Raw genomic sequence first — 19373 nt, 5'->3', positions numbered from 1 at the left:
TCACTTATAGCATATAATAGAATTATATTACTGTTAAGCAAAGTATGAATAATAAAGCCCGTCAAAACATATGTCCTTTATCATAGCTACTCGTATGACAAACAAGTGCGTGAAAATGAGTTGTATTTAGTGAGGTAAGATGAATGAAATGCGCAGAAAGTTTATTGCTCCTCCCAAATGAATTGCACTGAGTGGAGCAGATCACCACTCCAAGATGGCGGCCCCGCGTCTCGTCAGCGTCTATGTACCTAAAAAGTCACACTGCTAACTTGCCTGCTAGCATGCTAACTTGCCTGCTAGCATGCTAGCTGTCAAGACTACACTAAGAGCGAGTCAAAGCCGAATGGCTCGCAGCTGGAATGATCAGCAAACGTAACACACTGCAACACAATATAGCTGCCACGCATTTATTTGTTAATGCAATGAGTATGTTGTGATATACTTACAAAGCAGCCTGGCAAACAACCTGCTGTGTGACATGTTCGGTCACTCGCCAATGACACTAGAGGGTCAGGACCTCAGTCAAGCAAATGAGCTGCCCTCTTCAATCCCCGTCTAAAAGTAATATTTGGTGTAATGAAACTAATATATTTTTTTCTTTCTAAATATGTAGATTATTTTACTCACATATTAATATAAGTACCGTATTTTTGGTGACCAGAGCGTAAAAAAAATATGTTTCAATATTTGTTCAGGCATGGGCGATGCCTCGGTGGGCCAAAGGATTATGGGTAATGTTGTTTTCCCAAGGTAGACTTTCAGAGCGTGCATATCACAACATGATACGCAAGGAGGCGCCAACAGAAAGTGAATGCATGAGTACAGCTCTGCCAGACATATTCAAACATCCTTGTCGGAGAAACCTTTATATTGAAGATGTTTCTTTTTTGTGTTCCAACAAATGTTTGAGGGTAGTGTTTGTGAATAATATTTTCCAGGCACAATTCATTGACGATGTATTCCAAAAGAGTTTACAAATAAAGACATAGGGAAAATAAAAACAATATATATATTACACATCTATTTATTCTGAAAGTAAAAAAATATAATTTTAAATAATTAATGGAATATACCTTAAGGTATATTTATAAACCGCATATAATTAGTCATTATCTTTAGCCGTGGCCCGATTTGTACCGGGCCGCAGAATAATTTTTTATAATTTTTTATTTAAAAAAAATAATAATAATAATAATTATAATATATATATATATATATATATATATATATATATATATATATATATATGTATATATATATTTTTTTAATAAAATCAACATAAAAAACACAATATACACTTACAATTAGTGCACCAACCACAAAAACGTCTATTTTTCATGACAAAGAAAAAAAAAAAAAAAAGGAAGGGGAGGGGCTCTTGGTAAAGATGGAACATTTGGAAAAAATACTGGGCAATTCTGCAAATTTCATGGCTGGCTTACAGCATGGTCACTCCGGGATCACTTACGACCCGCCAGACAATTCTGAATGTGGATAGATCGGGCCGTTTTGGACTGAATGACGCGTGCTTGCTAGACCGGCTAGCTAGCATGGGAATACTTTGCCGGCTACATCCAGCAGCCTGTGAAGCAGCGGAGTATAAGTGTTGTCTGTCTATTTATGAATCATACAGACGAGGAGTGTTGGCTGAGTTCTTAACGTTTACTTTCAGAGCGTGCATATCACAACATACAAGATGCCGTCATGGCGACACACAACCTATACCGGGTTACCGCGCATGCTCGTCACTCCTGTCGCATGCTGGGTAGGGTAGTTCTTTTTTTCCCTGGCTCATAACATCACAATATAGTACCATGTATATGTGTTGAGTTTATCAAAGCACCAGGCAAACAATCGGAAAATTCCCATCATATCAATTCCTAGATATGGTCATAATTATTTTAAGTGCACTACGCATAATAAACACAACATTATTAATATTGCTACTACGGATAATTTGATCAAACATTCCCTAAAACAGCCCACTACCTATAATATAGGTTTTTTAAACAAAAGATCCCTGATAAAATAAAATGTTTCTGCTGTTACCTCAGAAATTGCCTGTTCAGATGTTATGATTGTGGCTCAGAGATTTGTATGTAGATTATATGTATTTTCCATAACAAACAGGATAACTTAAATACCCTGGCAGTGGCAATAAGCTTAAATGTTTGTATTTAAAATTTTTTAGTTGATTTTCATAAAATATGCTATTTAACTGCTACTGTTTAACAAGGACTGATTTAAATTGTGTTTGCACAACAAATGTTTTGGCGCTTTTGTTCATGTGGGGGAATATTCCAATAAAGGTGCACTACACACTACTTTTGAATTCATTATTGGCTTTGCGTATACAATGCAGTTAATCGCGATTAATCAGAGAAATAGTGTGATTAACTTCGATTAAAATTTTTAATCGTTGCCCAGCCCTAATATATATATATATATATATACATATGAGTGTGTGCGTGTGTATATATATATATATATATATATATATATATATATATATATATATGTATATATGTGTATGTGTATATACATATATATATACATATGTAGGTGTGGGAAAAAATCACAAGACTACTTCATCTCTACAGATCTGTTTCATGAGGGGTTCCCTCAATCATCTCCTGGTGGGTAAAGTGTCTTGCTCATCTCCTGATGATTGAGGGAACCCCTCATGAAACAGATCTGTAGAGATGAAGATATCTTGTGATTTTTTCCCACACCTACATATTGCGCTCTACCACGGTATCGAGCACTATTCTCCGGATAATCCAATCAAGACATATATATATACATATATATGTATGTCTTGATTGGATTATCCGGAGAATAGTGCTCGATACCGTGGTAGAGCGCAATATGTAGGTGTGGGAAAAAATAGAAGATTAAAATAAAATTAAAAAATCGGTCTTAGCTTAGGCCCTGGAGTGGGGATGCAGACTGAGGCTAAGGGGGGAAAAAAAAAATAATAAAATAAAAAGTAGTTAAGTGAAGTGAATTATAATTAAATAGTGCTTTTCTCTAGTGACTCAAAGCGCTTTACATAGTGACACCCAATATCTACGTTACATTTAAACCAGTGTGGGTGGCACTGGGAGCAGGTGGGTAAAGTGTCTTGCCCAAGGACACAACGGCAGTGACTGGGATGGCGGAAGCGGGAATCAAACCTGCAACCCCCAAGTTGCTGGCACGGCCACTCTACCGACCGAGCTATGTTGTTCCGTTGTGTTTATGTTGTGTTACAGTGCAGATGTTCTCCCAAAGTGTGTTTGTCATTCCTGTTAGGTGTGGGTTCACAGTGTGGCGCATATTTCAAACAGTGTTAAAGTGGTTTATATGGCCACCCTCAGTGTGACATGTATGGCTGTTAATCAACTATATCTTGCAGTCACTTACCAAAGTTATTAGACAAATTTACTCGGATAATTCTGGAAAATCCCTTATCTTCTTATTGTGTTACTAGTGTTTTAGTGAGATTATATGGTCGTACCTGTACAACCTGAAGGTCGGCCCCGCACCTTTCTTCAGCACCAGTCGACGGGTCGTAGCGATGCCCATTTCTGCCCTTCGCAAGGGACCCTCTTCGAAACAAGATCTTTCGAAATGATTGCTCCATAATACACTGTGTGTGTGTGTGGTCCAAACCAACTGTGTTGGCTTGACCGCTCTGTTCCATAGGAACGCTTCACCGTCATCTTTCGGGAATGTAAACAATGACAGTGTTTGTGTTGCTAAAGGCGGCCGCAATACAGCGCTTCCCACCTACAGCTTTCTTCTTTGACGTCTCTAGTATTCATTGAACAAATTGCAAAAGACCAGTGTGGGTGGCACTGGGAGCAGGTGGGTAAAGTGTCTTGCCCAAGGACACAACGGCAGTGACTAGGATGGCACAAGCGGGAATCGAACCCGCAACCCTCAAGTCGCTGGCACGGCCTCTCTACCAACCAAGCTATGCCGCCCCAAACAATACTCGTTACGTTTAAATATGTACAAAAACAGCATAATTCATATAATATTGTTTCCTTAAACCAAACTGCGTCGAACATTAAATCTAACAAATAAAAGCATTTATTGCTTTTCTGTTTTAATCAACAAAGAGGTCAGAAGCGAAATAAAAGTCCCGCCCACATGCTGCCGTCCAATCAAATAAAAGCTTTTCCGTTTTAATCAACCTTAGAGGTCAGTAGCGACCACAAAGTCCCGCCCTCATGCTGCCGTCCAATCAAATAAAAGCATTTATTGCTTTTTCCGTTTTAATCAACTAAGAGGTCAGAAGCGAACACAAAGCCCCGCCCTCATGCTGTCCTCCAATCAAAAGCCACCAACTCCTTTCACGCTGATTGGTCGCTGCGCAGTAGTCACGTGTCGTCTGTGCGGCTATTCACGACCGCGTTTACGTACTTTACCAGCTTCCCCCTCGTGTCATGGCTCCCGTGGACGCCCCGTGCGTAGCGACACCGACGTAGCACAGGAACTAGTATCCCAGTGAAAGCCTGCTTTCACACAACCGCCAACTCTCCAACATGGTGTTCGAGACCATTTCGAGGATAATAAAAGTGCAGCTGCCGGCGTACCTGAAGAAGCTCCCGCTCCCGGAGACAATCGGCGGATTTGCGAGCCTAACAGGTGATTTGAAGAAGGGGACTAATGGAGGGGGGAACACTCTTGCTTACTAACCTTCACTCCACTTTGCATTCAACACGTCAAACCAGTCGGAAGTACAAACAAGTCAAATACTGCTGACTAATACTCAGCTCATGTTGGAAGAATCCCACAACGTGAATGAATTAAAGCCCACATCGGTGCTTCGTGTTTTGCGGTGTGTGTTTTTTTTTACAAACATCCATCCATCCATTTTTTGCCGCTTAATTCCCTTTGGAGTAGCTGGTGCTTATCTCAGCTACAATAGGGCGGAAGGCGGTGTACACCCTGGACAAGTCGGTCCAACACAGATAGACAACATTAACACACTAGGGACCATTTAAATAAATAGTGTAGCAGTTGCTTTAAGGCAGGGGTGTCAAACTCAAACGCGGAGTGGGCCAAAATTCTAAACTGAACAAAGCCGCGGGCCTAAGTTGAACAACGTAACCTTTTATTAGGGACCCAAACAAGTTTTGCATTGAATATTGAACAAGCAAGGCTTATATAACTTTATAGTGACATGCAAAATTGAGTTTTGTTGGTAGCGGGGGTGTATATTGTAGCGTCCCGGAAGAGTTAGTGCTGCAAGGGGCTTCTAGGTATTTATTCTGTTGTGTTACGGTGCGGATGTTCTCCCGAAATGTGTTTGTCATTCTTGTTTGGTGTGGGTTCACAGTGTGGTGTAACAGTGTTAACCCTTGTATTATGTTGGAAAAAAATGACATTAATTATGTTGCGGGTCGTTTTGCACTCAAAAAAATCAAGAAAACAGGTTAAACCAATAACACATTTTTTTAGGTTATATAAACATTTAGAAAAGTGACATACAATACATTTTTTATTCCAATTGTATTATGTTAAGGGTCAATTTGACCCATTTCAGTTTTTGTGTTGATCAAAGTACTGGTTATCCTTTCTTTTTCTTGCTGAAATCTGGTGACTTTTCCTCATCTAGGGTCATGAACTGGTGTGTAAATCTGGACACTTTGTTGTTTAGAGGAATGTTTGTGCAGAGTTTGTATACAAAGATGATGTTGCGAGTCATTTTGACCCAGGCGCTTTAATGTGGGTAAATAGCTGTTCAAATCCCAAAATAAACATGTCTCCTTGATGTACTTTTTACTTTGATGTACAATTGTTTGTATTTTGATTGTCTCGGAGACCCAGAGCCAGGTGTGTGAAGAGAGGGAACTTTCTCACACCTGTCCTTGTCCCCTCAGATGACATACTTCTGGAGCTCATTTTTGGTGAGTTTGTCAAAGAGATGACATGAGAACAGTGACAAGGACAAGTGTGAGAAAGTTCCCTCTCTTCACACACCTGGCTCTGGGTCTCAGAGGCAATCAAAGTACAAACAATTGTACATCAAAGAGACTTGTTTATTCTGGCTATTTACCCACATTAAAGCGTATGGGTCAAAATGACCCGCACCATCATCTTTGTATACAAACTCTGCAAGGCATTCCACTACACAACAAAGTGTCCAGATTTTACACACCACTTCATGACCATAGATGAGGAAAAGGCACCAAATTTCAGCAAGAAAAAGAAAGGATAACCAGTACTTTGATAAAACACAAAAACTGAAATGGGTCAAATTGACCCTCAACATAATAGAAGGGTTAAAGTTGTTTATACAGCCACCCTCAGTGTGACCTGTATGGCTGTTGACCAAGTATGCCTTGCATTCACTTGTGTGTGTGTGTAGAAGCCGCATATATTACGTGACTGGGCCGGCACGCTGTTTGTATGGAAGAAAAGCGGACGTGACGACAGGTTGTAGAACGGGTAGGGAACCTGTGGCTATTTTGATGACTGCATCTGGCTCTCGGTTAAGTAATGACTAATTCCGCTTGTAATCAAAATGTTAAAAATAACGTTCAAAATTTTAAACATGCTCATGCATTTGAATCCATCCATCCTTTTTTCTACCGCACTTGTTCAAGAAATTGCATGATTTATTTATTGTTTTTTTTTAGGGCTTACCCTCCTGGGGGTTCTTCAGACCACCAAGCACCGACATGAAAGCCTGTTTCAGACCAACTTATGAGCCTGCTTCAGGGTTACAATATTTTTTATTTTTCAATAAGTTTCTCAGTTGCTTTCCAGCAATTGTCTTTTTCTCTTTTGTTCTCGCTCGCGCTCTGGCTCCAGCTCCAACCCCGTCTCTCCTCCCGGCTGCTGCTTATAACAGAGCGACAGGTGATTAGATAACAAGGCCCAAGAGGGCCATCTACGCACCTGTTGCTGATTGCGAGGCCAGTCCTGGCACAACCCACTTTGCTGCAGGCCACGCCCCTCCACAGTTAGCTTCAGGATATCAACGTTATTACAAAGAATATGAGACCTATTATACTCTAGTAATGGTGGTCTTACTTAAAAATGCACGCGTTTAGTTGAGTTCAGTGATGGAAAAAAAATGATATGGCTCTTACGGAAATACATTTTTTAAATATTTGGATTCTTGGCTCTCTCAGCCAAAAAGGTTCCCGACCCCTGTTGTAGAAGATGCTAACAGCAGTACCTTTAAGGCACGCCCCCAATATTGATGTGCGGGTGGAAATTCGGGAGAATGGTTGCCCCGGGAGGTTTTCGGGAGAGGCACTGAAATTTGTGATTCTCCTGGAAAAATCGGGAGGGTTGGCAAGTATGAGAATAAGCATTGAATGCGGTGATACAGCGGCACCGCCACTGTATAATACCGGCGGGTCAGCTCTAATCTTAATTTATTATTGCCTCAAGGGCCACACAAGTGAATGCAAGGCATACTTGGTCAACAGCCACACAGGTCACAATGAGAGTGGCCGTATAAACAACTTTAACAATGTTACAAATATGCGCCACACTGTGAACCCACACCAAACAAGATTGACAAACACATTTTGGGAGAACATCCGCACCGTAACACAACATAAACACAACAGAAAAAAATACCCAGAATCCCATGCAGCCCTAACATTTCCGGGCTACAATAGGGGGCGGGGAAGGGGGGCAGTGTATATTGTAGCCCGGAAGAGTTAGGGTTGCATGGGATTCTGGGTGAAGTGAATTATATTTATATAGCGCTTTTCTCTAGTGACTCAAAGCGCTTTACATAGTGAAACCCAATATCTAAGTTACATTTAAACCAGTGTGGGTGGCACTGGGAGCAGGTGGGTAAAGTGTCTTGCCCAAGGACACAACGGCAGTGACTAGGATGGCGGAAGCGGTAATCGAACCGGCAACCCTCAAGTTGCCGGCACGGCCGCTCTACCAACTGAGCTATGTTGTTCTGTTGTTTATGTTGTGTTACAGTGCAGATGTTCTCCCAAAGTGTGTTTGTCATTCTTGTTAGGTGTGGGTTCACAGTGTGGCGCATATTTGTAACAGTGTTAAAGTGGTTTATACGGCCACCCTCAGTGTGACCTGTATGGCTGTTAATCAACTGTCTTGCAGTCACTTACCAAAGTTATTAGGCACATTTACTAGGATAATTCTGGAAAATCCCTTATCTGCTTATTGTGTTACTAGTGTTTTAGTGAGATTATATGGTCGTACCTGTACAACCTGAAGGTCAGCCCCGCACCTTTCTTCAGCACCAGTCGACAGGTCGTAGCGATGCCCATTTCTGCCCTTCGCAAGGGACCCACTTCGAAACACGATCTTTCGAAATGATTGCTCCATAATACACTGTACTTTGTGTGTGTGGTCCAATCCAACAGTGTTGGCTTGACCAGAGCGGTCAAGCCAACACTGTTGGATTGGACCACATAGGAAAGTTTCACCGTCATCTTTCGGGAATGTAAACAATGACAGTGTTTGTGTTGCTAAAGGCGGCCGCAATACACCGCTTCCCACCTACAGCTTTCTTCTTTGACGTCTCTAGTATTCATTGAACAAATTGCAAAAGATTCAGCAACACAGTAGTCCAGAATACTGTGGAATTATGCAATGAAAACAGACAACCTATAGCTGGGAACGGTGCTGGAACAAAATGTCCTCTACAATGCGCGATGTCATGCGCACCGCAACGTTTTAGCATGATACTACCGCGCGAAATTTAAAATTGCAATTTAGTAAACTAACCCGGCCGTATTGGCATGTGTTGCAATGTTACGATTTCATCATTGATGTATAAACTATCAGACTGCGTGGTCGGTAGTAGTGGGTTTATACGGCCACCCTCAGTGTGACTTGTATGGCTGTTAATCAACTATGTCTTGCAGTCACCAAAGATAAATCCAACATGTGGCTGTGCTGGCACGCTGTTTGTACAAGTTGTAGAGGACGCGCCAGGCAGTGCCCCCTAAATATTGTTGGTTGGGTGAAATTCGGGAGAATGATTACCCTTGGAGGGACACTGAAAATTGGGAGTCTCCTGGAAAAAACGAGGGTATGCAAATATGACGCTGTAAAGCGCCATCATGGGCCGCACCAACATTAAATTTTCATATTAAAGTGCGGGCCGCAATTGGCCCGAGGGCCGCATGTTTGAGACCCCTGATATATGCAGTTAGTGACCTTTTAAGAGATTCACCCAAAGGTGGGGGTTTGTTGTGGTCGCCATTTTGAGTCGGTTCTAAACGCCGTCAAAGATACCGTATTTCCTTGAATTGCCGCCGGGGCGCTACTTAATTTAAAATCTCACTCCTGCACGACCAAAGGCATGCGGTAAAAGTAAGCATGCGCTAATTATTTTAAAACCTCTTCTCTACTCCGGCTCTTACCAAAGGCATGCAGTAAAAATTTGAGTGTGATGTAAGGATACTAGGGGTGTGGGGAAAAATCGATTCGAATACGAATCGCAATTCAGAATCATTTCTCAGTGTGAACATGAAATATCTTGTCTTGGCAGTCTACTAAATTGAATATATGTTGAAAAGGATTTGCAAATCATTGTATTCTCTTTTTATTTACCATTTACACAATGTGACAACTTCACTGCTTTTGGGTTTTGGAGCTAGCACAAGCCACTTGTTGCTAGCTGGAATTTGTGCCCTAAACTGTGACCCTAAAGCCCAATTTGACAACACTTGTAGTCCTTTGAGACAGAGCTTGTGTTTCCCACGCAGGAGAGAAAAGACCAATTCATTTTCCAGTTTGTGCCCGCAGTGTCGGAATGGCTGCGGCTGCTCCCTCTCCTGGGCATCTTGGCCCTGCTGGGCTACCTGACCATACGCCCCTTCTTCCCCAAGAAGAAGAAGCAGAGAGACAGCCTGATCAACCTCAAGATTCAGAAGGAGAACCCCAAAGTGGTCAACGAGATAGACATCGAGGACCTGAACAGCGCAAATGTTTGCTACTGTCGCTGTTGGCGCTCCAAAACGGTAATTTAGTTATTTCATTACAACTCTCATTGTTTTCTTTCAAAACACCTTTTTCTTTTTTATGCATTCTAAATCCTAAATTAACACCAGTAAAAGGCAGCTAACAACGGAGCCAATGGAAGTCGCTCTAAAGTCCTCTCTTACACGTACGTTTCAACACATTTGGACAGTCAGAAATCAAAAAACTTTAATCACATCGTTTATTCAGCAACATTGTTTTATAATTTCATAGCTGCTTTTAAGGGACTGTATAAAACTAATTCAAATGATGCGTTTTAGTGTCACTTAATATTTTTGAATGATGTTTTTACATTATATATTTAATATTTATCAGACTGCTGGTATTATCAGCCGATAAATGCTTTAAAATGAAATATCAGAAATTATCGGTATCGGTTTCTAAATGTAAAATATATGACTTTTTAAAACGCCACTGTACGGAGTGGTACATGGACGAAGGGAAAAGTACAGAGCGGCACTGCCTTTGCATGCCGGCCCAGTCACATAATATCTACGGCTTTTCACACACACAAGTGAATGCAAGGCATACTTGGTCAACAGCCATACAGGTCACACTGAGGGTGGCTGTATAAACAACTTTAACACTTACAAATATGTGTGAACCCACACCAAACAAGAATGACAAACACATTTCGGGAGAACATCCGCACCTTAACACAACATAACAACTACCCAGATCCCTTGCAGCACTAACTCTTCCAGGACGCTACAATATAAACCCCCCCTGCTATCCCGTACCCAACCACCTACCTCAACCTCCTCGTGCTCTCTCAGGTAGAGCGTGTCATAAATTCCAAGCTGCTCTTTTGAAGCATGTATAAAAAATAATGCACTTTGTGACTTCAATAATAAATATGGCATTTTTTTCCATAACTAGAGTTGATTTATTTTGGAAAACCTTGTTACATTGTTTAATGCATCCAGCGGGGCATCACAACAAAATGAGGCATCATATTGTGTTAATTCCACAACTGTATATATCTGTATCGGTTCATATCGGACTTGGTAATTAAGAGTTGGACAATATCGGATATCGGCGAAAAAAAAGCCATTATTGGACATCTCAAACCATTTCTAATGTGATAAAAACTTCGAAGTAGCTACTGCAGTTAAAAAAAAAAGTATTTCAAAGTAGACTGCTTCTAAAATGCTCATAGAAAGTGGTACATGTCTCCAGCTAGTTTAAAAAACCCAGCAAAATGCCTGCGCATGATAACATGAACCTGGAGTAAATGAGTGTCTCCTTGGTGATGCCCCTTTGAAAGGCTTAGTGGCCACATGCGTGGACAACACCTTCTAGCTCTTATTTCCAAAAAGGTGTACACTACTGAATTGGGGTTTTATGGACACTTATGTGGACACTTATACTGCCATCTGGTGGTGTCAGAAGAGTACAACATACAATGGAATTTGGGGGGAAAAAAGTGTAAAAATAAGAATTAGCATGTCACTAAACATGAAGTACACATTTGTGTACTTATGGACTAAATACATCATATTAAAAGATGATTCTTACTTTTTCATTCTAATAAGGGTCCAATAAGCCCAAATAGCAAAGAGAAATAAGAAAACAAGATGGTAAACAAACAGCTTGGGCCTTAAGAGGGTATAGTACATGCAAAATCCTCCTTTTAAATAAGGCAGTTTGCACCACTTGAATTGCACAAGCAGTCTTAGTAGATCGCACGCAGCACGCCCACTAATAATAGTCCACTCTATTATGTAGATTGCACACGCTGTTTACCACGGGGTGTTTGGATCGGAGTACATAAGGTTCTAACTGTACAATGTCTGCTCTCGCCCTGAAAAATAAAAAAAGTTCCCACAAACGAGCATTTTTCGTGTCTTTCTCGCCATCTCCAGGTATAAGTTGAATGTCAAAGTTTATGCATGATTTATAATCTAGAATTAACTGTCACCGACTCGGAGGCGATGCAGCAGCTCACCAGCTTCACGTGTCAATAAACCCGCTGAAACAGTTTGCATTAGTACTTACAATAATCTCACTAATACTCAGTTATTATTCAGATAAATGGAGTATTGTTGGCCATTTTTGGATGTTTTTAGAGTGCTTTATGGGCGCAACATAAGAGCCCCCAGCGACTCCACTGTTAGCTGACTTTTGCTAACATGTCTTTATGTGTTAGAATGCATACAGCAGAGAAACATGTGCTCTTTACTGACAGTCGTGCTCATAAGTGTACATACCCTGGGAGAATTTATAATTTCTTGACCATTCGTCAGAGAATTGGAATGATAACACAAAAACTTTTCTTCCACTCATGCTTAATGGTAGTTTAAATATATTTATTGGCAAACAACTGTGTTTACTCTTTTTAAATCAAAATGACAAAAGAAAGTACCCAAATGACCCTGATCTACAGCGGACATACTGCAGTGACTTTGATCTGATAACATGCACACAAGTTGACACAAACAGGTTTGAATGGCTAATCAAGGTCCCAGTCCTCACCTGTGACCTGTTTGTTTGTAATGTGTGTGTATAAAAAGGTCACTCGAAGAAAAATGGGCTGCATGGTCAAGTCGCCAGAAGAAAGCCATCACTCCAAATGACTTTGTTCCAGAAGTTTTGAGGCTTGACTCTGTGCTGTTTGGCGTAATGTATGCGGGATACTTTGTGACATTTGCGCAGAAATGGCTTTCTTCTGGCGACCCGACCATGCAGCCCATTTTTCTTCAAGTGCATCTTGAAACAGCCTGACCGCAATTTTTCAGAGAGTCTTGTATTTCAGCTGAAGTTATTTGTGGATTTTTCTTTGCATCTGGAACAATTTTCCTGGCAGTTTTGGTTAAAATATTTGCTGGTCTACCTGAATCCCTCATGTTCCTCTTGTTAATCAGCGTTTGAACACTGCTGATTGGCATTCTCAATTCCTTGGATATCTTCTTATACCCCTTTCCTGTTTTATGCAGTTCAATTACCTTTTCTCGCACACCCTTTGACAATTCTTTTGCCTTCCCCAACACTCAGTGTCAGGTTCAAACACTGATGACATCTATTAAACAAGACAAAAGGCAAAGAATCAAACAGAGACAGAAATAAATTAGGACTCAGATCCGAGGAGAGACATGGCCACTGTATTCTCTGTACAGTCCTGCACCACACTCTGCCAAAAGATTGTACTCCTCCCTCTTTATTGGAATTTCTCCCACCTCCTTCCCACAGCTGCTTCCTGAGGAAAGTGGGTCGTAAACAGCGTTGCCTTCGGTTACCAAACAGTTCAAAGAGAGTTCCATAAAATACTTCAAAAATAGTTCTTAAAATACTTCAAAAAGAGTTCCTCTGGAATTTGAGCAGATCCTGCTATCTGTCCACTTTGAAGTCCCAGTGGAGTTTTACAAGCCTTCTTGTTGGTTTAAAAGACAGCCTTTTGTCTTCTTGTCAGGAACACAATGTAATACAAAGTTTTTTGTGATAATTTAGAAACAATTATTCTTACACTCAGAATCCAGAAACATCCATGCAGCACTGGATGAAAGACGCAACGGTCTGTCATACACACACATTAATTACAAACAAACATGTCACAGGTGAGGATTGGAACCTTGATTAGCCATTCAGACCTGTTTGTGTCAACTTTTGTGCAAGTTATCAGATGAAAGTCACTGGGGTATGGAAACTTTTGATCGGGGTCATTTGGGTACTTTCTTTTGTCATTTTGATTAGCTATTCAGACCTGTTTGTATCAACTTTTGTGCAAGTTATCAGATCAAAGTCACTGGGGTATGGAAACATTTGATCGGGGTCATTTGGGTACTTTCTTTTGTCATTTTGATTAGCTATTCAGACCTGTTTGTGTCAACTTTTGTGCAAGTTATCAGATCAAAGTCACTGGGGTATGGAAACATTTGATCAGGGTCATTTGGGTACTTTCTTTTGTCATTTTGATTAGCTATTCAGACCTGTTTGTGTCAACTTTTGTGCAAGTTATCAGATCAAAGTCACTGGGGTATGGAAACTTTTGATCAGGGTCATTTGGGTACTTTCTTTTGTCATTTTGATTTAAAAAGAGTAAACGCAGCTTCACACAACCATTAAGCATGAGTGGGAGAAAGGTTTTTGTGTTATCATTCATATTCTCTGAAGAATGGCCAAGAAATCATACATCCTCCCAGGGTATGTCCACTTATGAGCACGACTGTACATAAGTTCCTCTTCAAAAGGAGCCCAGCCTCACGTGACCCTCGTTTCCTCTTTCAGTTTCCTGTTTGTGACAAGTCTCACTTAAAGCACAACGAGCTGACCGGAGACAACGTGGGGCCGCTCATACTCAAGAAGAAGATCCTATAATCCCCCTCCAGTACTGCCATTTATTGACGCTCCCTAGTCGTCCTGCCCGTGCTGGTGAGAAACGTGCCTTATGTGTTCCCTTCCTGTACTTCTGGCGTGTACAGTATCTCGCAAACCTGAGTCCGCCCAGTCACATTTCAAAAAAACGGTATAAAAAAAGTGGGACCATTTTTTTTTTATCAGGGAATTTTATTTATTGGATAATTGCATTGTCACACTTTTTATTTAAGTTGATAAATGTCATAAATATGCTAAGCAGTTTTATGTTTTGCAATTTGTTCCCTTGCTGTACATAAACTAACCGAACTTAATGCAGAGTCTCAGCCGTTACTTCCCTCATTTTTAAACTCATTTATAACAATAGATATGTTCAAATATGACACTGGCACTTCAAGTTGTAAACACACTTTTAATACTGAAGATCCTTCACTGTCAACTGTGTTGTGGTTCTTAAAGGGGAACATTATCACCAAACCTATGTAAGCGTCAATATATACCTTGATGGTGCAGAAAAAAAGACCATGTATTTTTTTAACCGATTTCCGAACTCTAAATGGGTGAATTTTGGCAAATTAAATGCCTTTCTGTTTATCGGTCTTCTAGCGATGACGTCACCGAGGTAATACACCCGCCATATTCATTTTCACATTGCAAACACCGGGTCTCAGCTCTGTTATTTTCCGTTTTTCGACAATTTTTTGGAACCTTGGAGACATCATGCCTCGTCGGTGTGTTGTCGGAGGGTGTAACAACACTAACAGGGAGGGATTCAAGCTGCACCACTGGCAAGAAATCTGCCGCCAGACCCCCATTGAATGTACCAGAGTGTCTTCACATTTTACCGGCGATGCTAAGACAGACATGGCACAGAGATGTATGGATAACCTGCAGATGCATTTGCAACTATAAAGTCAACGAATTCACAAAGGTGAGTTTTGTTGATGTTGTTGACTTATGTGCTAATCAGACATATTTGGTCGCAGCATGACTGCCAGCTAATCGATTCTAAGATGCTACGCTAATCGATGCTAACATTCTATTTACGCTAGCTGTATGTACGTTTGAAACTAGATACCCACATTTAATGCGAAACAAACACTTACCAATCGACGGATTTAAGTTGCTCCAGTGTCACAAGATGCGAAAGTCCTGATCGTTTGGTCCGCACATTTTACCGGTGATGCTAATAAGGCAGCCATGCTATGGGCCACTTCATTAGGTACACCCACGCTATGGCCGAATAGCGTCAATAGCTATTCGTTCAATAGCTTCAATTTCTTCTTCAATTTCGTTTTCGCTATCTACCTCCATACTCCGAGCATCTGTTTCAATACATGCGTAATCTGTTGAATCGCTTAAGCCGCTGAAATCCGAGTCTGAATCCGAGCTAATTTCGCTATATCTTGCTGTGGTAACCACCATGTTGTTTGTATTGGCAGCACTGTATGACGTCACAGGGAAATGGACAGTGGTTTCGAAGATAGCAAAAATAAGGCACTTTAAAGCTTTTTTTAGGAATATTCCGCGACCGGTAAAATTTTGAAAAAAATTTCAAAAAATACAAGAGCCACTGGGAACTGATTTTTATTGTTTTTAACCCTTTTGAAATTGTGATAATGTTCCCCTTTAAAAAGCTACTAAGAGGTCCACTAGCAATGTTTTTATGACCTTGGCTTTCCACTACACAACACATTAGAAATACACCAATCAATAAAAAAAACTGTATTTAAGTGTTGACTTTCTACTTTAAGAGCCTTGACATTTAGTGTGAAAATATAACAATTGTAACCCTTGGATGACAATGAAAAGAATCATTAAAGTAGAGGAGAGCTTCTCAAACTTGTTTGTCCCAAGTACCACCGTAATCACCCACATTCACGCACAATAGTGTAGTAGGCATAAGAATTCATTAAAACCAACGCAGATATTTTTTTAAATATATAACACAGTTTGAACAGTAACACTGTTTGAACACGGGTTGTCCCGGTACTAAAATGTATACTTTCCTAAATAAAGGGGACCACAAAAATTGCATTATTAGCTTTATTTTAGGCTCCAGCACCCCCCTGTGATCCCAAAAGGGACCAGCGGTAGAAAATGGATGGATATTAGGGTACATTAAACATATAAGCAAATTTGTCCTCTGCTCGTAAAACCAGCAATGTTTTGACGTGACGACGCATCATGCCCCGTAAAAAAAATTGGAGTGGCGGTACTTTTCAAAGTATAGTACCATTTTGATTCATTAGTACCGCGATACCATACTAGTACCGGTATACCGTACAACTCTAGTTGGAAGACATTAAAATAAAACACTGTACTTTAATCAGTGAGTCTTTGGTCCCACTAGATGGTAGCGGTACTTTTCAAAGTATAGTACCATTTTTATTCATTAGTACCGCGATACCATACTAGTACCGGTATACCGTACAACTGTAGTTGGAAGACATTAAAATAAAACACTGTACTTTAATCAGTGAGTCTTTGGTCCCACTAGATCAGGGGTGCCCACACTTTTTCTGCAGGCGAGCTACTTTTCAGTTGACCAACTCGAGGGGATCTACCTCATTTATATATATAATTTATATTTATTTATTTATGAAAGAGACATTTTTGTAAACAAGTTAAATGTGTGTAATGATAATACAAGCATGTGTAACACATATAGATGTCTTTCTTTCACAAAGACAAGAATATAAGTTGCTGTATTACCTGACTCTGATGACTTGCATTGATTGGAATCAGACAGTAATGATGATAACGGCCACATTTTCAAATGGAGGAGAAAAAAAGTTGTCCCTTCTGTACAATACCACATGAAAGTGGTTGGTTTTTGGCATCTAATTCATCCAGCTTCCATACACTTTACAAGAAAAACATTGGCGGCAAATTCCGTAGCTTGCTTGATTGACATTCACGGCACCCGAGGGTCTTGTGAGATGACGCTGGCTGCTGCCAGTCCATTATTATGAAAAAATGACAGAGAGGAAGGCGAGAAACACTTTTTATTTCAACAGACTTTCGCGCCGTCCTTTCCGTCAAAACTCTAAAGGCCGACTGCACATTTCCTATCTTCACAATAAAAGCCCTGCTTCATGCTGCCTGCGCTAACAAAATAAGAGTCTCGGAAAGCTGGCGTGCACAAGTGATGTGCACGCCAGCTTTCTGAGGGATCGCACCAGCGTTTTGATGTGTAATTACCGTAGTATATAGGGGTTCCTACTACCACGGAGGGGATTGTCGGGACAGAGATGACTGTTTGGGAACGCAAAGCGTCCCATTTATTAACAATAAATCTTTCAATCATTCAATCAAACTTTCACATCTTTGACATGGCGAACAGCATTCGTGCAGAGTACAAATAAAACAACGGTGCAAAGTAATACAAAGTCCTCGCCTGTAACACGGCAGTAAAAGTACAGTCCCGCGGCCGTTTACGTTATCAAAATAACGTATATGAAAAGTCAGTCTTTAATCATTGTGTCATCGTACTAAACCACCGAAATCCTCTTCGTCGGTGTCGGAGAAGAACAGGTCCAAAATGGCGGCGTCAGCCAGCTATATCTTTACCAAACAATCTGTCACTCCTAATCCATAAATCCCATGAAATCTTATACGTCTAGTCTCTTACGTCAGTGGTCCCCAACCTTTTTGTATCCGCAAACCGGTCAACGCTTAATAATTTGTCCCACGGCCCGGGGGGTCCTTTTTTTTTTCCTTCTTCTTCTTTGTCATAAAAAAGGGACGTTTTTGTCATGAAAAAGGGAGGTTTTTGTGGTTTTTGCACTAATTGTAAGTGTATATTATGTTTTTTATGTTGATTTAATAAAAAATTTAAAAAAATACAATTATTATGTTTTTTATGTTGATTTAATAAAAAATTTAAAAAAATACAATTATTTTTTTTAAATAAAAAATTCTTCTGCGGCCCGGTGGTTGGGGACCACTGATTTACGTGAACGAGATAAATAATATTATTTGATATTTTACGGTAATGTGTCAACAATTTCACACATAAGTCGCTCCTGAGTATAAGTCGCACCCCCGGCCAAACTATGAAAACAACTGCGACTTATAGTTCGAAAAATACGGTACATGGAGTATCTTTTTAATGGGAATGCCAACATTTTTGACAAATTAGTGTGTGAATGCGAGTGCGAATGTTGTCTGTCTGTGTTGGCCCTCCAATGAGGTGGCGACTTGTCCAGGGTGTACACCCTCTTCCGCCCAATTGTAGCTGATAGAGGCACCAGCGACCCCAAAGGGAATAAGCGGTAGATAATGGATGGATGGATAAAGCTAAAACTCAACACTTCAATCACTTGCTCATTTCTTTATGGATGTGTTTATTTCAACGTTAAAGCACATTAATTGATTAACGTGCACCCCGAATTACACAAGTGGGAAAACTTATTGGGGTGTTACCATTTAGTGGTCAATTGTACGGAATATGTACTGTACTGTGCAATCTACTAATACAAGTTTCAATCAATCAAAAACGTATGTACCGTAAAGGCAAAACCTTTGAACCGTGAGCTCTGATAACGAGTTGTGGTTGAAAAACGGATAGTACCACTCGAACATTCAGAAATAAATAAGCCATTCTAAGACTTGTATTTGTTGATGCATTTCATATTTTTAATCCTTTTTTGCAAATGTGTCATGGCCAATTCAAGCAATTTCAACCATCGTGTGTGTCCCCTCCACAATAAGATTGCAGTCCTGTGGGTAATGCTGCAATTTCAGAGTACAAATTTTGTTTGTTTGTATACAGCCATCATGTTTTATTAGGTTGACCCTGCTGCACCTGGTGTTCCATACCGTCATATACAACCATAACCTGGATTAGGTTTATTATTGGTTTGTAGTGTCAACCAAATATGTCTGAAATGACATAAACATAAAAGGTTTAGTGTCATAAATGCCACATTCCTTGGATTGAAACTTGTGGCAAGTGCATGAATTCCAACAGGGAGCATGCAGCAACAATGGCGGTGTATCAGGTAATTTTCAGTGCATAATAAACTGTACACTGGCTACTCTAAAGCATACCCGTGTAAAAAATGTTGTCCCGTGAGAAG

General features: G+C 40.4%; 2 protein-coding genes across 4 annotated transcripts in view; one reads left to right on the top strand and one right to left on the bottom strand.

Annotated features, from left to right (window-relative positions):
- The window catches only part of suclg1 (succinate-CoA ligase GDP/ADP-forming subunit alph), a 107771-nt gene extending 107209 nt beyond the window's left edge, over window positions 1-562 (bottom strand). The window contains exon 1 of the mRNA XM_061880695.1: window positions 447-562. Coding sequence (XP_061736679.1) covers window positions 447-480 — 34 coding nt within the window. The 5' untranslated portion in view covers window positions 481-562. The remainder of the gene's footprint in view (window positions 1-446) is intronic.
- A 3862-nt stretch (window positions 563-4424) lies between these two features.
- The window catches only part of cisd2 (CDGSH iron sulfur domain 2), a 40643-nt gene continuing 25694 nt past the window's right edge, over window positions 4425-19373 (top strand). The window contains exons 1-3 of one of the 3 annotated variants that reach the window (XR_009803127.1): window positions 4425-4635; window positions 9745-9959; window positions 14203-14346. Coding sequence is in view for 1 of the 3 variants with exons in the window: in XM_061880694.1 (XP_061736678.1) it covers window positions 4533-4635; window positions 9745-9959; window positions 14203-14292 (408 nt within the window). In the remaining 2 variants the exon portion in view is untranslated. Of the gene's footprint in view, window positions 4636-9744; window positions 9960-14202 lie in introns of all 3 variants that reach the window. The other 2 variants (XR_009803126.1, XM_061880694.1) reach the window with 2 other exon arrangements.

This window comes from Nerophis ophidion, linkage group LG20 (genome assembly GCF_033978795.1).
Source record: "Nerophis ophidion isolate RoL-2023_Sa linkage group LG20, RoL_Noph_v1.0, whole genome shotgun sequence".
Taxonomy (NCBI): domain Eukaryota; kingdom Metazoa; phylum Chordata; class Actinopteri; order Syngnathiformes; family Syngnathidae; genus Nerophis; species Nerophis ophidion.
The sequence above is the reverse complement of the archived record's forward strand: the minus strand, read 5'-3'. Positions and strand labels throughout refer to the sequence as shown.